General features: G+C 47.1%; 1 protein-coding gene across 2 annotated transcripts in view; it reads right to left on the reverse strand.

Annotated features, from left to right (window-relative positions):
- Window positions 1-55: 55 nt before the first annotated feature.
- USP43 (ubiquitin specific peptidase 43) overlaps window positions 56-17,067 on the reverse strand; it is an 87,863-nt gene continuing 70,851 nt past the window's right edge. For both annotated transcript variants that reach the window (XM_083725806.1, XM_083725805.1), the window contains 7 exons: window positions 11,156-11,259; window positions 8,062-8,139; window positions 7,423-7,552; window positions 5,631-5,958; window positions 3,713-3,871; window positions 2,533-2,691; window positions 56-1,573 (listed from right to left, as the gene is read on the reverse strand). In XM_083725806.1, the coding sequence (XP_083581932.1) occupies window positions 534-1,573; window positions 2,533-2,691; window positions 3,713-3,871; window positions 5,631-5,958; window positions 7,423-7,552; window positions 8,062-8,139; window positions 11,156-11,259 (1,998 nt within the window). In that variant the 3' untranslated portion in view covers window positions 56-533. The remainder of the gene's footprint in view (window positions 1,574-2,532; window positions 2,692-3,712; window positions 3,872-5,630; window positions 5,959-7,422; window positions 7,553-8,061; window positions 8,140-11,155; window positions 11,260-17,067) is intronic.

The following is a 17,067-nucleotide window of genomic DNA, read 5'->3' on the forward strand; positions in this document are numbered from 1 at the left end:
CTGGATTAACCCACTCAGGTCCACCACTGATCCCCCAAACCATTGAGGCTCATCACGCATTTGAGACATTTTTAATAACAAATAGATCTGTAAAACCCAAAGGCCTGCAGAAAATAGAAAAGCTGGTATTATTGCATAGGGCAATGTCTAGATTCTCCCCATATTTTTCTCTTCCCCATTACCTGGTACCAAAATAAATGCCGTCACAAAACAGCACATCCTCTCACTAGCATCATTAAAGCTATCTCTCGGTACAGAATAAATACTTTTAACTCTAAGATTCTCCCATCTGATCTATCCCTCTCTCCCCGCCCCCCTTCTAACCCCAAGGTTCACAATATCCCTGTTGCATCTTCCTTCCCAGGCAAGGCAATGGTGTCACTCAGCACCCCTTGAGAAACTCCCCGTGAAACAAGCACCAAGCACCAGCGAAACTTTCCAGCAATCTACAGATCTTTCCAAAGGCCCTGGCACCTCCAGAGCACCCAGGGTTGGCACTCTTTCAGTACTTCCACATGAAATCACGGGCTAGTTCAGAAGCTGGATTCGGGTACAGCTAGTCTCCTGCCCAGAGATGCTGTGTGGTATCTTGCCCGCTGGAAAGTGCCACAAGAAACCCCCTCTAGAGTTAGTGGTGGTGTGTAACCCTGCAAGGAGACACTGTTGTTTGCCTTGCCGAAGGAGGTTGACCTGCTCAGCAACCAGTCACTCTTTCCCTTGCTGCTGCAGGAGCTTTGAGCACGTTTGATGTCCAACTCAGAACGGCAGATCCGCCCATTGGGCAGCCCCTCCGTGGAGCTGCGGCCCAGGGTGGAGCCAACTGCTCTGCTGCCAGTGATGGAACTCAATGTACCATTGGAGAGAGATGACCGGGAGGATGCCATGGCTGGTGGCACAGCACCATGTCTCTCAGACTCACTGTGTCTCTTAGGGTCCCTCCGCAGGAAGCCAACTCTGAAGACAGCCAGCTTCCCCTCTGGCTGCTTCTCGCCCTCAGTGTCCCTCTCCCCAACACAGGGCATGAGCTTTGGGTCCTGGGCTCCTCTGCTCTTGGGCTGATAGTTGGATGGGGGAAGGTTTGTCCCAGTGCGCAAGGTCCCATTGATGTTCACTTTGCCCATGGGCTCCTCATCTTTCATTGGAGGTACTGTGCTGAGAGAGAGCACCAGTTTCTTTGGAGTCCGGGGCTGCTCGCCTACATCCTCCTTTGGCTTCCCAGCTCTTTTCATGCTGCTTGTGTTCTCCAAGCTGGTGGGCACTTTGCCAGCACTCTCTGTGGTGCCCACGCCTGCGAGCAGAGGATTGGGCTTTGCTTTGGTGACCGAAGGCCCACTGTCCTCCCCTTCCTTGGTCATGAGGGGGACAATGGACTCATTCGTGAACCGTGGTCTGCGGCCAGACTCCAGGTATTCCACGAGTTCCCCAGAAGGCTCTGCTGGCCATTCTTTGGACATGAAGGACCATCGCAGGGGCACTGGCTTGGGGGCTCCCAGTTTGGCCTTACTGGGAGAAGCTTTCAGGCTGATACTCCTGCCTTGAACACCGCGCACCAGGGGTCGTGACTCAAAACCACCTAGAAAAGAAAATTAAGGTGTAAGCTTGTTTAGAAAAATAGTGACGTTGCCCAGACTTGTATTCTTGGACCTCAGTGACATTAGAACTTCTGAATTCTCCTCAGGCTCAGATTTTAATCAAAGCTGACCTTTCTCAAATTCATCTCCTTTTTACTCACCCATTAATCCTCCAATATCCCTCCCCCCAAAAAATCCTATTTATCTGGCTGCTGATATTATAACAGCCCTTGGGGGAAATTACACATCCTGGTTGCTGTACACCAGGCACTAGTAGGTAGATATATACCTCCTGACTTTAGCAAACATCAGCACCAACCAGGTAAGTGAAGGAGGGAGGGATGGGGAAGAGGCTTGGATAACGTGTTGGGGGATGAGTTCCAAAGAGTGGGGAGCTCAGTCTGAATGTGGACCGGCTTGCAAATAAGCTGTTTCTCAATTCTAGAAGCAACAGCTTGGTTTCATTCCAAGCCAATTGATTTGGGATTCAGAGGGGTGGGAAGCTTGCCCATTATCTGGATACAGGATGAGCTGGGCAAATGGATGGACCAAACACAGAGCTGGAGATTGGCTCAAAAGGACTGTGGCAAATTTGCCAATTTAAAGCCGCTTAGCAGTGCGCTAGTTTGCACTAGCAGATGCTAGTGCAAGGAAAGGCATAGAAAACCACCCCTGGTTGTGCAACAGATGACTACTGTAGTCCTGATACCTCCTGGTGCACAACAAGCTTCCACTAGCACAACTATAGCACTGCAATTTGAACTGCACAAGCTTTATATTCATCCTTACACTAGCAGAACAGTCCATGGGTTGCCACTGAGAGCCATTCAGCAAAGGGAGCATCCTGCAAGCCTTGTCAACACTGACAAAGGCTAGGGACCTGGTCTGCCAGCTGGAATGAGGTGGACTTTGTACCAGAAAGCCTGGGTGTATAGTGAGCAGCATAGCATGAATCAGGCACCTTTCTCTGGGCAGCTGCTAGCATTGGTGAGGGTAGGCGAGTCCGGCATTTTTGTCAGAGATGGGCAGGTAGCAGAGCTCCGGGACACCAGGCTCTCTCGCTTGCTATTTCCACTGAGGCGTGCCAGCCAGTGTTCCGAGACAGAGGAACTGGTGGAACCTGCAAGAGAAATCCACAGAATTAAAGTGTTCTGGGGAGAGCCTTCCACCAAGGACCCCCCAAAATAGGTGCAGCTGTCAAAGTCAGTCAGGGATTATGGGAAGCAGCAAGCTTTGCACAACCAGAGGTCCAGATGGGCCTTCTAAGCCAAGAATTTGTTGAACATTACAAACCCGTAAAAGCAACTAAAAAGCTAGAGATGAAGAGGGACAGTGGAAAGGAGAAAATTACTGGCTGACATATTGAAAGGAAAAATTTTAAAAATATTGCTTTGGGGGGAGAACCCACCAAAATCTCACGTCCATTTTCAGGTCCAGAGACTTTTTGTGTTGCTTTGAGAATCATGCTTCAACAACATACCAAAAGCAAGCACACCCAATATACATTGTGAAAAGTGTTGATGACACTCCAAAATGGCAACGTTTCTGTTAGAAAAATAACCTTTTTCTTTCTTTCTTTTCTCTTTCTTTCTTTCTTTCTGTTTCTTTTCTTTTTGTGTGTTTTTATTTAGATTATTTTATATTTGATATTCTAAAAAGATACTGGGTATTTGATATTAACTTTTGTGTATATTTTTTCAAACTTTAATAAAATCTATTGGGGGGGGAGCGAAAAATAACCTAGTGGATAGGTCAAAGAAGTGGATTTGAACTGGGACTAGCTCTGAAATCAGCCAAGCTGTTTCCTGAGTTTTAGAGAAATGGATTGGCTCTTTCTCAAGTTCATCTCCTTTTTACTGGGGGGTGGGGAGGTCTGAAACCCCTTGGGCAGTGGAGGCTTGCCCAACGAGTCCTGCAATGGTCTCACATCAAGGTAAAGCAAGTTTACAGTGACTTTTTTTGGACTGAATAAGGCCCACATTTTTGTCTTACACCAGCATGAGTCTCAAGACTCGTGCTCTAAAACCCAATACCGTGTCTGTTGGAATTCTGTGCGTTTGTCAATTCCACCAGTAAAAGACATGGAACAGATAAAATTCCCAGAACAGTGTCACTGTATGGGTTAAGCACTGCTTACGCACCTCTAACAGAGCTTCCACCAGACCAGCTTGGAACCACACAGCGTCTCTGGTAGAAGAGGATATAAGCACCACGAGTGCTGACTTCATCCTCCAAGACAGGTTCCACAGTGCTGTCATCATAGCTGTACCAATGACCATCCAAGGTGTTGCGACAGTAGGCTGGGGACAGAGTAGACAACCACATTAAGGGAGACACTGGCCAGTGGGACTGAACTGCCTCCAAACATGTGCTTTATATTGAAGCTGCTGAGAGAGATCCAGACCAATCCTAATGATTATTCTCAGATGGAGGGCTTCAAATGCATCTATTGCAGGAGTGGGGAACCGTTGACCTTTTTAGATTTTGCTGAACTACAACTTCTGTCATCCCTGACGATTGGCCATGTTTTCTGGGGTTGGGAGTTGTAGTTCAGCAATATCTGGAGGGCCAAAGGGTTCACTAGAGGGAGGAAAAGTTGCTGGACAGTGGGATAATTTTCTAGCATGTGATCAGGCCAAGCAGGTAGTCTGTAAACAGAACTGGAGCGTCACATTTATTTCCTGCTTGATAAACATACTTGTATCCACATGCCTGTGATTGTCTCACACAGAGACATTTGTTGTCATGGATAGTATTCAGCATCCTAAGAATCTCAGGCCTGGATTCAACCACCAGCACAAGGGCTGTTCTGCTAGTGTAAGGATTAATATAAAGCTTGTGCAATTCAAAATGCTGTGCAATAGTTGTGCAAGTGGAAGCTTGTTGTGCACCAGGAAGTATCAGGACTACAGTAGTTATCTGTTGCACAAACAGGGATGGTTTTCTATGCCTTTTCTTGCACTAGCATCTGCTTGTGCAAACTAGTGCACTGCTAAGCAACTTTAAATTAGCATGACATTGAATTCCTCCCACAGCCTTGGTTTTCTTCTTTTCAAAGGAGATTTCTAGTTGTCTAACTCTGCAGATAAACCTGAACACGTCTGTGAGAAATGAGATAAGAAGTGCTTCCAGGGAGTGAGATCTGAGCACCTTCTCCTGCCCCACAATTAGCAGAAACAAAATGAAATATACCGTATTGGCCCAAATATAAACTACACTTTCTTTCCAAATTTCGACCATGAAAAGTTAAAGTGCGGCTTCAATTCACAACCTTAGAAAAATTGGCTTTTACGTTATCACTACTTAAACAGACATATGGTAAAACGGGGGGAAAGTTTTACTGCCAATTTGGGAGCTTGAGACTGTTGTGCAATTAATTCAAATGTCATTCATCGCTTTCCCCGTATTTTACAGTGCAGTATTGATTTTTTTATTTGCATTTACGGTGCGACGAACAGGTGTTTAACCCACTTGCAGGTCCTCACTAGTACCCATAGAATTTTCTTCTATATTTGCCATTTACTGGTATGAGTACCTGTGGAATTTTAAGGGAGCGGCTTATATTCGGGTATTGTCTTTTTTTCTCCCCCCCCCCCCTTGAATTTTAAAGGTGTGGGTTATATTTGGTGCGGCTTATATCCGGGCCAATACGGTATGCAGAGCAAAGATCTAAATGAAGATTCATTTAACTATAGTAAACAATGCCTCACTGTGCCTCCGATCTCTTTGGGGCTCCCTGTGCCCTCACTGATATCCTCTTTAGGCTCTGGGGAGGGCCTCTTTGAGAGCCACAAGGGCTCTCCAGCTTCCTCCTGCCATTTCTGGGTTTGAATTGAACTATTTACTTATTTCCCAGCGCCGCACGTTTATGCATTCACGCGTGAGCAAGGGGACACCTGGATTCATTTTGCAGAATTCACCATTCCTTGGAGCAGGATTTTTTTGATCTCACTTCTCCCACAAATCCCAGCAAACTACCGGTAATCTCCTTCAGCAGCAGTTGCCCAGAGTTATACGGACTCCTGCACTTCCAACACCCACCACCAGTGGGGCACTCACCTGTGTAATGGCCGCCCTGCATGCTGCCGTGGTGATTGCAGACGGCGTACAGGTCGTAGAGGAAGTTGCACTGTCCGCTTTCCAGCGCGGGGTGTTTCCAGGGGCCCCACTTGCTGCCGCGGTTGCGCTTGGCCACGTGGGGAGCCATGTCAAGCCCACGGAGGGGGAAGTGCACCAGCGTGGAGAGCTTGTGGCGCTGCTCGCCCACCTGCCGGAAGCGCTTCAGGTGAATGATGAGGATATCGGGCAGTGTCCATAGGCTGAGCTTAACCATGCCCTGCTGGAGCACCTGGCAGTGAGGGCAGCGCCAGGCATCGTCAGGGGCCAGCTGCGGGTGGGGGGGGGAGAGAACAGGAAAGGGCTTTGTCAGGTTTAGACACTGGAGCACAGATTCAGCAATCACTTGAATGAGAGGGGTGGGTGGCAACACTGCTTGATGGGCATATTCTAAAGGTAAAGGTAAAGGGACCCCTGACCATTATTTCCAGTCGTGGACTCTGGGGTTGCGGCGCTCATCTCGCTTTATTGGCTGAGGGAGCCGGCGTACAGCTTCCGGGTCATGTGGCCAGCATGACGAAGCCGCTTCTGGAGAACCAGAGCAGCGCACGGAAATGCCGTTTACCTTCCCACCAGAGCGGTACCTATTTATCTACTTGCACTCTGACGTGCTTTCGAACTGCTAGGTTGGCAGGAGCAGGGACCGAGCAATGGGAGCTCACCCCGTGGTGGAGATTCGAACCGCCAACCTTCTGATCGGCAAGTCCTAGGCTCTGTGGTTTAACCCACAGCACCACCCGCATCCTCTTCTATGCACCCTTATTAGTCATGTTAAATTTAGGACACCCCTGAACCAAACAGAGTCTGGGAGAACAAGATGAGCACTCCCATCTCTATTGCTCATGCTGCTGCTGTTAATTAAATTTCTATACTGCTCTTCATCCGAGCATCACAGGGCAGTTTACAATATGCACAACATAGTAACAAACAAAAACAATCCCCATCCCCTAAAGTTTAAAAGACTATACATTGGTACCTCTAGTTACGAACTTAATTCATTCCGGAGGTCCATTCTTAACCTGAAACTGTTTTTAACTAGAGGCGTGCTTTCGCTAATGGGGCCTCTTGCTGCCGCTGCACCACCAGCACACGATTTCCATTCTCATCCTGGGGCAAAGTTCTCAACTTGAGGTAACTCTTCCAGATTAGCGGAGTTTGTAACCTGAAGTGTTTGTAACCTGAGGCATTTGTAACTCGAGGTACCACTGTATATAGTTTAATTAGCCAAAGGCTTGGGAGAAGAGGAATCTTTTTGACTGGTGCCTAAGGATATGTAACGGGGTGCCAGGCTTGCCTCCTTGGAGAGAGCATTGCAAAAGCAAAGAGCCACTGCAGAAAAGGCCCCGTCTCGTGTTGCCGTACTCTGAACTTCTCATGGAGGAGCCACATAAAGAAGAGGCTCCGATGATGATGACAGGGTCTGCGTTGTTTGCCTTCTGCCAGTCAATAGGGAGAGACCTGCTTCAGTTGTTCCCATTGCAATTGAATGTCCATGTGGTTTAGGATAAGCCCTGGGAGACCAGGGTTCAAATCCCCACTCAGCCATGAAGCTCACTGGGTGACCTTGGGCCAGTCGCTGCCTCTCAGCCCAACCTACTTCACAGGGTTGTTGGGGGGATTAAATGAGGATGGGGAGAACTATGTACACCACCTTGCGTACCTCAGAGATAAATGCAATAAACAAATGATAAACAAGCTGAATCCCAGCATGTCCTTGGCACTCATGCGAGGATACCTGTTCCTCCTTGGTGTAGAGCTGGAAGCATTCGTCCAGGGTGCAACTATGCTGCTGATGGTGGAGCTGCTGCTTCAGCCTCACGCTTTCTGCATCCTCAACCACTTCTTCCTGGATATTGCCAAACAAGCTGCAAAAATGCAGATGAAGGGGGTCAGCAATGGCTCAGACCTGATTGTGACTCTACTATGGTTAGGCAAATGGGTCTACATAATGCCCGCATGCCCAAGCCAACCACCTGTTCTTTTCAACTCCCATCCAGAGCTTTAATCCATAATATCTCTGCCCAGTTGGCCAGAATTGGGTGAATGGCATGCATCTACCCTTTGTGAAAACACAGTCTCAATGCAAGAGCATGGGGGGGGTGCACGCCCTTGGTGAAAAATGGAAATTAGAGTTGAGGGGCTCTACGGACAGAAGGTAATGCATTTGGCAAATTGTGCTGATGCAGCAAATGCCCCGTTCAGTCCAGTTCAGGGATCTGTCAATGTGGGGCAAAGAAGATGCAGTGCGGTGCAAACGCCATTTGAATTTCGGGAGGGGGGGGCGGAGTGAAAGTCCTTTAAGGAGACACACTTGTGCCCACCATGATGGCTGGCTAGGGAGATTTAACACAATGTACTTGCAATGCACACTCACCATTCTTTGGTGCTCACATCCCACTCGATCACCAGCTTCACATGTGCGGGACCACCAGGACCACCAAACTGAAGCGCTCTGCAGGAAGACAGAGCCATTAGATTTATGCTGCAGGCTCCAATGCAAGTAGCCTTGAATGTAATGATTCAGACAAGTGTATCCCAGGAAAAAAAAATGGGGAGTCCAGTTAGTCCTGGAGAATCTTGGTTCAGAAAGAATAAATCCGTTGAAATTAACAAACAGGACTAACGTAGGTCTATTACTTTCAATGGGTCTGCTCTGAGATGAGCTTAGTTGGATAAAACCCATGGTTTCAAAGAAGCTTCATCTGGTGTTCCTTTGCTTACCGAGACAGTTGTAACAGGGAAAGGGAACAGAGCACCAGGCCTCTGTTACTGCCGTACATTCCATGTCACTTTGACCTGTGGAGCTTGTTTCTGAAGATCCCCAACTCCAAACTGCTTCGGAGGTGTTTAGCAATTAATCAGCTCCTGCTTCTGGAATCCTGCTATGGAAGTTTGCCTCCTCGAAAGCCTCATATTGTCTTGTTCATGCTTGTGCAAAGGGCTGCAGTGTGGGCATTATGGAGCCAGACCCTAGTTTGCATGAGGTCCAAATCCGAGGGCTTTCTGGTGGTTCCCTCACTGTGAGAAATGAAGCTACAGGGAACCTGGCAGAGGGTCTTCTTGGTAGTGGCACCTGCCCTGTGGAATGCCCTCCCATCAGATGTCAAGGAAATAAACAACTATCTGACTTTTAGAAGACATCTGAAGGCAGCCCTGTTTAGGAAAGTTTTTAATGTTTGGTGTTTTATTGCTTTATTATTATTATTACTAATATTCTGTTGGGAGCTATGGGCATAAATAATGGGTGGGATATAAATAATAAGTTGTTGTTGTAGTAGTAGTAGTAGTAGTAGTAGTAGTAGTAGTAGTAAACTATGGCCTTTTCCCATTTGTCCGACTCCCTCCCAAAGTATTTGGAATTCTGTGCATGTCTTTAGTGCTAGGGCTCAGCCCGGGAGGAGCTAAAGTAAGAATGAAGAATTCATCTCTGATCAGGTGCAAAGTGCCATTGAAAAAAACAACAACACACAGGCAACAACTGCAAATCTGAAATGAAGAACTAGGGTCCCCAGATCAGGGATCATGGCTGCTCGACTCCTTGACAGGCTTCAAAACCAGGGCACATCTCTTTCTACAGACTAACCAACGGGAAGTAAAGCCTCTTTGCCATCACACACAGATCACCGAATTGTAGAGTTGGAAGGGACCCTGAGGATCATCTATTTCAACCCCCTGCCGGAATCAGGTGCCGTACTGTCACTAGTGTACACCTCTAGCCATCTGACTACTTCCTCATTGCAAAGCCCTGAGACCCATTGGTGGGTCTGCTCTTCCCCACAGCAGCCACAATGTCCCCATTTTTGCTTTAAGATGTTCAGGAGCAGGAGGCCTACTTGCATAGCTAGCAATAGGTTCAAGTACCTGCAGCCCTAAAGGGCAAGGATAGGGGCAGGCTAGGCTCATCGCTCCAATTCAGAGCCAAAGTTTAACCTTTTATCTTTCCTGCAACAGGCAACTCCCAGCCCCCAGCCTGGTGCTGTGGTGTGCCCATACCCACAGAAGAGATGCTTAGGTTGGGTTCCGTTTAAACTCCATGCCCCTAACTCCCCAATGGGGATCCCCATAGAAGCCTCTGGGGGCCAGTGAGCAATGCAATTAGCAAAGGTTGTGGCACATACACACGCACGGTGACAGCAGCCGGTTCACTTCTCTGCTTCCTGGGGACATTATCTGAGCTAACATTATCTTTGACTAGAATCCAGCTAGCAGCGGCAAGGCATTAATAATTCATCGGCCCCTCCGCGATGGATCGACAGCAATGCACGTCCGGCTGGGTGCTGCTGCTTCAGGACTGCCAGGCCTGGTGCGCAGCCTTGGTGTCAGGAGTTTGAAAGCAGGAAAGATGCCACAGAAGGAAATTAGATGCCCACCATCTATTTAGCTGCACCCACCCGGCAGGACCCCAGTTAAAATGGCCACCTGCCCGGTTTGTCAAGTCAAGGAAGGTAACCAGCACAAAACGGCCACACATAGCTCTGTGCGACACAACACCTGCCTTGCAGGCAGAAGGTTCGATCCTCAACAACATCTCCATGTGGGATTGGGAGACACTCCCTGTCTGAAACTACTAAGCTAGATGGATGCAATGGTCTGACTCAGTATATGGCAGCTTCCTAGGTTCTTGCATTTACACAGCCAATAGCAGTGTCCATAGTAGTGACCAGGAGAGAAATGACTGCTGGGAGGAGCACAGAGAGAAGAAACGCCATGTGTTTTAATGGTACAGTGTGTACACAGCTTAGGCTAAACAGGTCTTGGGGCCAACATCAATGCATCAAGTTTAGATCAAATGCATGTTAGAGAGGCGACTTTGGTTGCTGTCCCACAACCACAGAAACCCTTTGAAACTTGTCTGAGCATCATCCAGAAGCATTCTTGGAGCTTGTTTATTCTGGATCATGTTTCATATCAGGTGTGGTGTTTTTACATCCTGTGTAAAACTGTTAAAAGTTTTACTTGAACGTGCCATCAAGCACCTGCACACTGATACCCACCCAGAGAAGAGGGAAGCTTAAGAATCTAAAGAAATGCAGTAGAGTGGTACCTCGAGTTACAATCGCTTCAGGTTACAAACTCTGCTAACCTGGAAGAGTTACCTCGAGTTGAGAACTTTGACTCAGGATGAGAACAGAAATCGTGTGCCGGTGGCGCGGCGGCAGCAAGAGGCCCCATTAGTGAAAGCACGCCTCTAGTTAAAAACAGTTTCAGGTTAAGAACGGACCTCTGGAATGAATTAAGTTCATAACTAGAGGTACCACTGTAATTCCTTATTACAACAGGAAGCTCTTCTTGGAGCCCAGGAGGAAGGAAGACGAATAGAGGTTGCTGCATAAAGTTAGGGAAGAAGAAGCTCAGTAAACAGGATCCATGACTAGTGAGAGAACAGAATAGGCAGGTCCTCAGTCCTCTGCTCTTCTTATCCCTCCAGTCACTTATTTCTAGCAGTATCTCTATGTCTGATCTCTTACCTGTCCACCGCTGGATGATAGAGAGGCCAGCTGTCCTGGGGAGAGAGGTAGCTGCAAAGCGCAGAGCCGCCAACCACTCGCACCTGGAACAGGCTCGGAGTAGCCTGAAAAAGACAAAGGAAGGGGAGAGAGAAGGAGTCAAAGGATCTGCTCTCCCTGGAAAAGACTTCGGATAAATCAGGAGCTCAGGGTGGGGCAAACAAGGGCAAAAACGATGAGGCAGCTGCACTGTGGGAAGAGCGCTGTGTGGCTAATCTTTTGTGTCACATATCCTTTGGGAGTAAATCTAGGTGTCTCCAGCAGATTTTCAATGAGTATCTTACTACGGAATGGTTAACACAGTCTGTTTCTTCTGCAGGGAAGTGGGCTGCTGCCCCTCTTTAGCAATTGCAGGGGAAATGAGTGTTGAATCTGACTATGCTGAGATGATTGGATAAATCTGTTGTAGTTGTTGAGGTACACATTTCTCTAGTACTCAAACAGTTCACTATGGAGCTCATTTCTCAAAGACTCAAACGGTTCGCCATGCACTAGTATCTCAGCTCCAGCCAGTGTGACTACCAGTGTGAGCTATAACCAAATAACACCTGGAGGGCTACAGATCCTCTTCACATCTATTTCTTAGGCTCACCCATCCTAAAGTCAGGTGTGTGGCTAGCAGACAATAAAACTCAGAGCATCCTTTTGTTCATACTATCAAGGGGGGAGGGTTGAAGAAAGAGTGGCAAAAGAAAACTTCCTCTAGTTTTCCAGTGCATGCTTATGAGCGGAGCTGTAATTTCCATTTCCATTTCCAAACAGAAATAGGAGGTGATCAGTATTGTGGACTAATTAATCTAACACAAAGAGTGTGGGTCTGATAACGCACTTAAAGTAAATTGCATGTTCACACAGGCAGATGGATCCTATACGACGACGACCATCTCACTTGGCTCCTGCTCCATCCGAAAATTGTCTAGCATTCTACAACCTTTTCCCCCTGGTGCCAGTTGCAATTTCCCTGTTGTCATACAAATGGACTCATTTACTCCTCCCTCCCGCTCCATAATGCTGTTTTGTCATTAAAACCAGAGTATGATTAGCCAGTACATTCCAGATTTCATTATGTTTTGTGTCCAGCTCCCTCGTCTTCTTGACAGAGACTGTAATGAGACCTGATGAGGGGACAAATATGAATCCATTATCTTGACACTGTTCAGATTATAATCCACCCTCCCCTTGGACAGGTGTCAGAAAGAGTGATGTGCCCCCCACCTCAGCACCGCTTGTATTGGGGGTGGGAGCATGGAGTAACCAGCAACTCTGACCTCCCGCACCTCCTCCCCACCTCTTCCCTGGCTTCTGCCAGCAGGAGTTGGTGTCCGCTTCAAAATTAGCCTTATTACATTCCTATCCGCATGGAGCCGAGGAGGCAACAGCAGACCCAATGTTTATAGATCAGCCAATAAAACTGTACATTGCCATGAAGAGAATGCCACACTAGAAGTCCAAAAAGCTCAGAGAAAATAGGCAGAGTCTCTGGAGTGAGAACGACAGAGCCCCAATTATCCACCATCTGCAAGCAGGCTCCAGGATACCAGAAAAACATGGAGGACATATTTGACAAAGGTCAACTGATCAACATCACAGTTCCAGGAGGCAGTGTGTTCCAGGCCAGCTGGTATTTACTGGATTCCTCATTTCCCTAGTATAAAACAAACAGGACTTCCCACTGAGAGCTAGAGGTTTACGAGCTCATTCCTCCACATGACAAACACAGGACCCTGGACACACAGGGGACTGGAAAGGACAACCTCCTCACTGGAACCGGGTATCTGCACTCCCTGTTCCTCCTGTCCAGAAGTTCAAGACTTCACAACTGGGTCTCACCACCAGCACTGAGCAACAGGTTGTGCCTGGTCACTTCAAAACATACATTATGCAAACTGGTTAGTTTCGTTGTGCAAGACTTTGCTTGTTAACCAGGGAGAGAGCCAAATAGTTCTGCAGGGTGCATACGCTCTGCCCCCATTATCTTGCCCACTGGAAATCCTGATCAATTTCTCTCTACTACTCCACCCCAGTTTAAGTTACAGATAGGTAGCCGTGTTGGTCTGCCATAGTCAAAACAAAACAAAAATCCTTCCAGTAGCACCTTAAAGACCAACTAAGTCAGTTCTTGGTATGAGCTTTCGTGTGCATGCACACTTCTTCAGATGTCTTATCTGAAGAAGTGTGCATGCACACGAAAGCTCATACCAAGAACTGACTTAGTTGGTCTTTAAGGTCTACTGGAAGGAATTTTTTTTGTTTTGACCCCAGTTTAAGACATTGCACAATATATTGCTGACACGTTGCTCTCCTTGCAACCATGCAAGCTAGAAACTCCAGACAGGCATTTTTAGGAGGAACCCAATAAGAAATTTTGCAGGGTCATTCTTAATCAGAAAATCAAACGCCCTTAGCCCTGCCTTTATCTATCTCGCTTTTCCTGACATGCTTAAGGATCCCCCCTTTTTTTACTCCCAGTCTTGATATACAGGATAAGAAAAATTGCTCTGCTCATGCGTCACTTTTCTTAGGTCTGGTCTTCAAAGTTGCAGGGCAGCAGAGCCACACCCACCCCGCCCCCCACTTACTTGCCTCCCATAAGCCAGCTGGCTCCATTGCCTGCACTTCTATAAATATCCCCGGGGCAGCCATGAAAGCAGCAGAGGGCCACAGAGCTAATTAAATACCTGCATGTTTTAATTAAACCTAATTTAATGAAAACAGCTCTTTGGAACCAGGAACCCAGAACAAGCTGTGTTAAGTTACAAGGGGGCTTGTTAGCTCCTGATGTAGATGGCCTCCTTTTCAGCAGAAACATGCAAAAGATGGCAGGGTGTGGGGTGTATAACTAGGGAGCATCTCCTAACAGCAGGAAGGGGATGGTGTGTGAGTGTCACTTTGTGACCAATACCCATTGGCAGCTTTACCTATGATGAACATGCTTAATCCTCTTTTAAAGTTATTTGATTTGGTGGCCATCATTTCATCAGGTGGGTGCAAATTCCAGTTTAACCATGTGCTATGTAAAGAAGGACGTCCTTAATCCACATTCAGTTTCATGGAATGTCCACGAGTTCTAGATCTAGTTGCAGGTAGGTAGCCCTGTTGGTCTGCCGTAGTCGAAACAAAATTAAAAAATTCTTTCCAGCAGCACCTTAGAGACCAACTAAGTTTGTTATTGGTATGAGCTTTTGTGTGCATGCACACTTCTTCAGATACACTGAAACAGAAGTCATCAGACCCTTATATATAGTGAGAGGGTGGGGAGGGGTATTACTCAGAAGGGTGGTGGGAATGGGTGATTGGCTGATAGGTGTGGTAAACCTGCTGATGACTGTTAATGACTGCAATTGGTCTTACAGGAAAAAGCAAGGGGTGAGATGGCTAAAAATAGCTTTATCATAATGAGATAAGAATCCAATGTCTCTCTTCGGACCAGGTCTCTCCCTTGGTCATTCCAAGTGAGCTTGGAAGTGAGCTTCCACCATTTGCCTTTTCTATTCTCTTAAAAAAAAAATCAATCAATCAACACCTGTTACCTAAGTCCATTTTTCTTGTTTTGCCACAGATATGCCCAACCCCCTGACTGATTCTTCACCTTATTAAATCCTTTGCTTCCTCAATATTTTCCTGGACACTGAACACTCTCAGTTCCTAACACCACATTATCAGGAAAGAAGATGACAGCTATTTGAATGAGATATGGAAGGCCAGACCTGTGGATAGTTCAGTTGGTAGAGCATGAGGCTGTTGATCTCAGGGTTGTGGGTTTGAGCCCCATGTTGGGTAAAAGGTTTCAGTTGCAGGGGTTGGATGAGCCTTATTGTCCCTCCCAACTCTACAATTCCATGATTCTATGAGGCACTTTTAAGCATGTGCAGCCCATTCATGCAACTGACAATTACTAGGAGCTCTCATCGTGACATGTTAAAAATCACAAGTTTGCCCCTCAGGAGCTTGTCATGGTCTTGTTATTTACCTGTGAGGTCTGTTTGCAATTAGAACAGCCTCCCTTCAAATCCTATGGGGACTGCACAATGCTCTGCGAGCTTTACAAGGGGATTTTGGCTCTTGTGGGCTTTGGGCTATGGCCATTGATTTCTCCTTGGAGGAGAAGAGGCTCTGTTCCACAACAGGGAGTAAAATCCTACCATCAGTAGTACAGGAAAGCCCCATGGCCCACCGAAGTGCTGGAAGCTTCTACAAAAACCAGACACAACCTGCTCCCTTTCCAGAAGAAGGAGTTTTTACATTGTGAATTCCATGCTGGCAGAATGGCCTGCCTTTGCATTGCAACATTTGCCTGCCTCTGTGAGTCTTCTCACCCTTCATATTTCAAGGTGACGACCACGGGGAAGCCTTCCTGCTCGAGCCCTCGCGCAGTCTTTAAGCCAAGGTGTAGCAGTTGGCCTGCTCGTTTTGAAGCTGGTTATTATGAAGCCAATTCATTAAGACTTCATGGACCGCAAACCTCCACTCGCTGCCTGGCCCGCAGCGGGGAAAACGTCTTGGCTCTCAACGCCTCCTGCAAGGGGCACAGTCTTGCTAGGTAGCTCCATCTTAATATTTCATGTCAAGCAGCTATGGGATGGCTCCCTTGCGGATGAACCGTGCTGCTGGCTCACCACTCTCCGTGACTCTTTTGCAAGATGAGCTGCTGCTGCTGCTGCCGCCTTGACAGGGGAAGGGGGGGAATGCAGCGCACACAGCAGAAATGCCCAGTTGCTCTCACTTGTGCAGGCACTTGCCACTAAAGGACAGCTCGCTATAAACACCCAGCCTGCGGCTGGTGACTTTTGCTTGGTGCTTTTGTAATTACATTTAACTACTGAAATAAAATACCAGTTACAGGTCTATTACAGGTACCCCAGTGATGTCAGATGCTCAAAGCAAAGCAATCTGGGGAAGATCTGGTGAATATTCACTTGTAGCCAAATTCAGAATCACGAATGGAAACATAGGAAGCTGCTGTACTGAATCTGACCAGTTTGGTAAACAGACTGGCAGTGGCTCTACAGGATTTCAGGCAGTAACCTTTTATAGCCTTTATCTGGAGATGGCAGGCACTGAACTTGGGTCATGCAAAGCATACACTCCACCCCTGAATTACAGCCCTTCCATCTTATAGGGTGGGTCCAAATAAAAACAACGGATTGTTTTGGAAGCTGTTCCCATCGAAAGGTTGACCATGTCTAAAATCCAATCTTCCCTGTCTACTGCAAATTCCATAGGCTTGAAGGGGCCTGTTAAGCTGCTGCACATACCAGGCTCATGACATAAAGCACTCTGCATGTGGTCAGATTTAAAAGGACAGCCATGTAGCTATTTGTTTGTTTTTATTTATTTTTCAGCCCACTCTTTCCTTGCCAAACCGTCCCAAGCAATGCTTGACTTTCGAGTCCATCCTAGGAGACACATCATTGGAAGGAATGAAGGTAGCCAAGTTTTAGTTAGACTGGTGGAATGAAGGTAACTTGAAACAGCATAAACTGTGCACATGCTAATGGCGTGTTTTAAGGCAGCTGCTGGGCTCAGGAAGGATGAATTTGTCCCCATGCCCTGATTCACGTTAAGTAGGGGCATTATTTTCTTCTGAACAGTTCATTACTATGGGCCACCAGACAATGGACTTGCACAGATCAATGGGAAATGCTACAGTCTGCAATAGCAATATATTTCTTTCTGCTCTTCCAAAAGATAACCAATGGAGGAGAATGAATGATACACCGCAGGCTGCTCACCTTCATTTATAAAATGGACCTGGAATTTCTGGGGTTTTGTGGGTCTTAGGGGAAAACAGAATGTCCTGGAAATCATCTCTCTACATGTAGAATTCTCTCTCATTGCCCCATCTTCCTTACTTTGAAGCATACCACTTCATG

The sequence above is a fragment of the Podarcis gaigeae genome, assembly GCF_964106915.1.
Source record: "Podarcis gaigeae genome assembly, chromosome: 2".
Taxonomy (NCBI): domain Eukaryota; kingdom Metazoa; phylum Chordata; class Lepidosauria; order Squamata; family Lacertidae; genus Podarcis; species Podarcis gaigeae.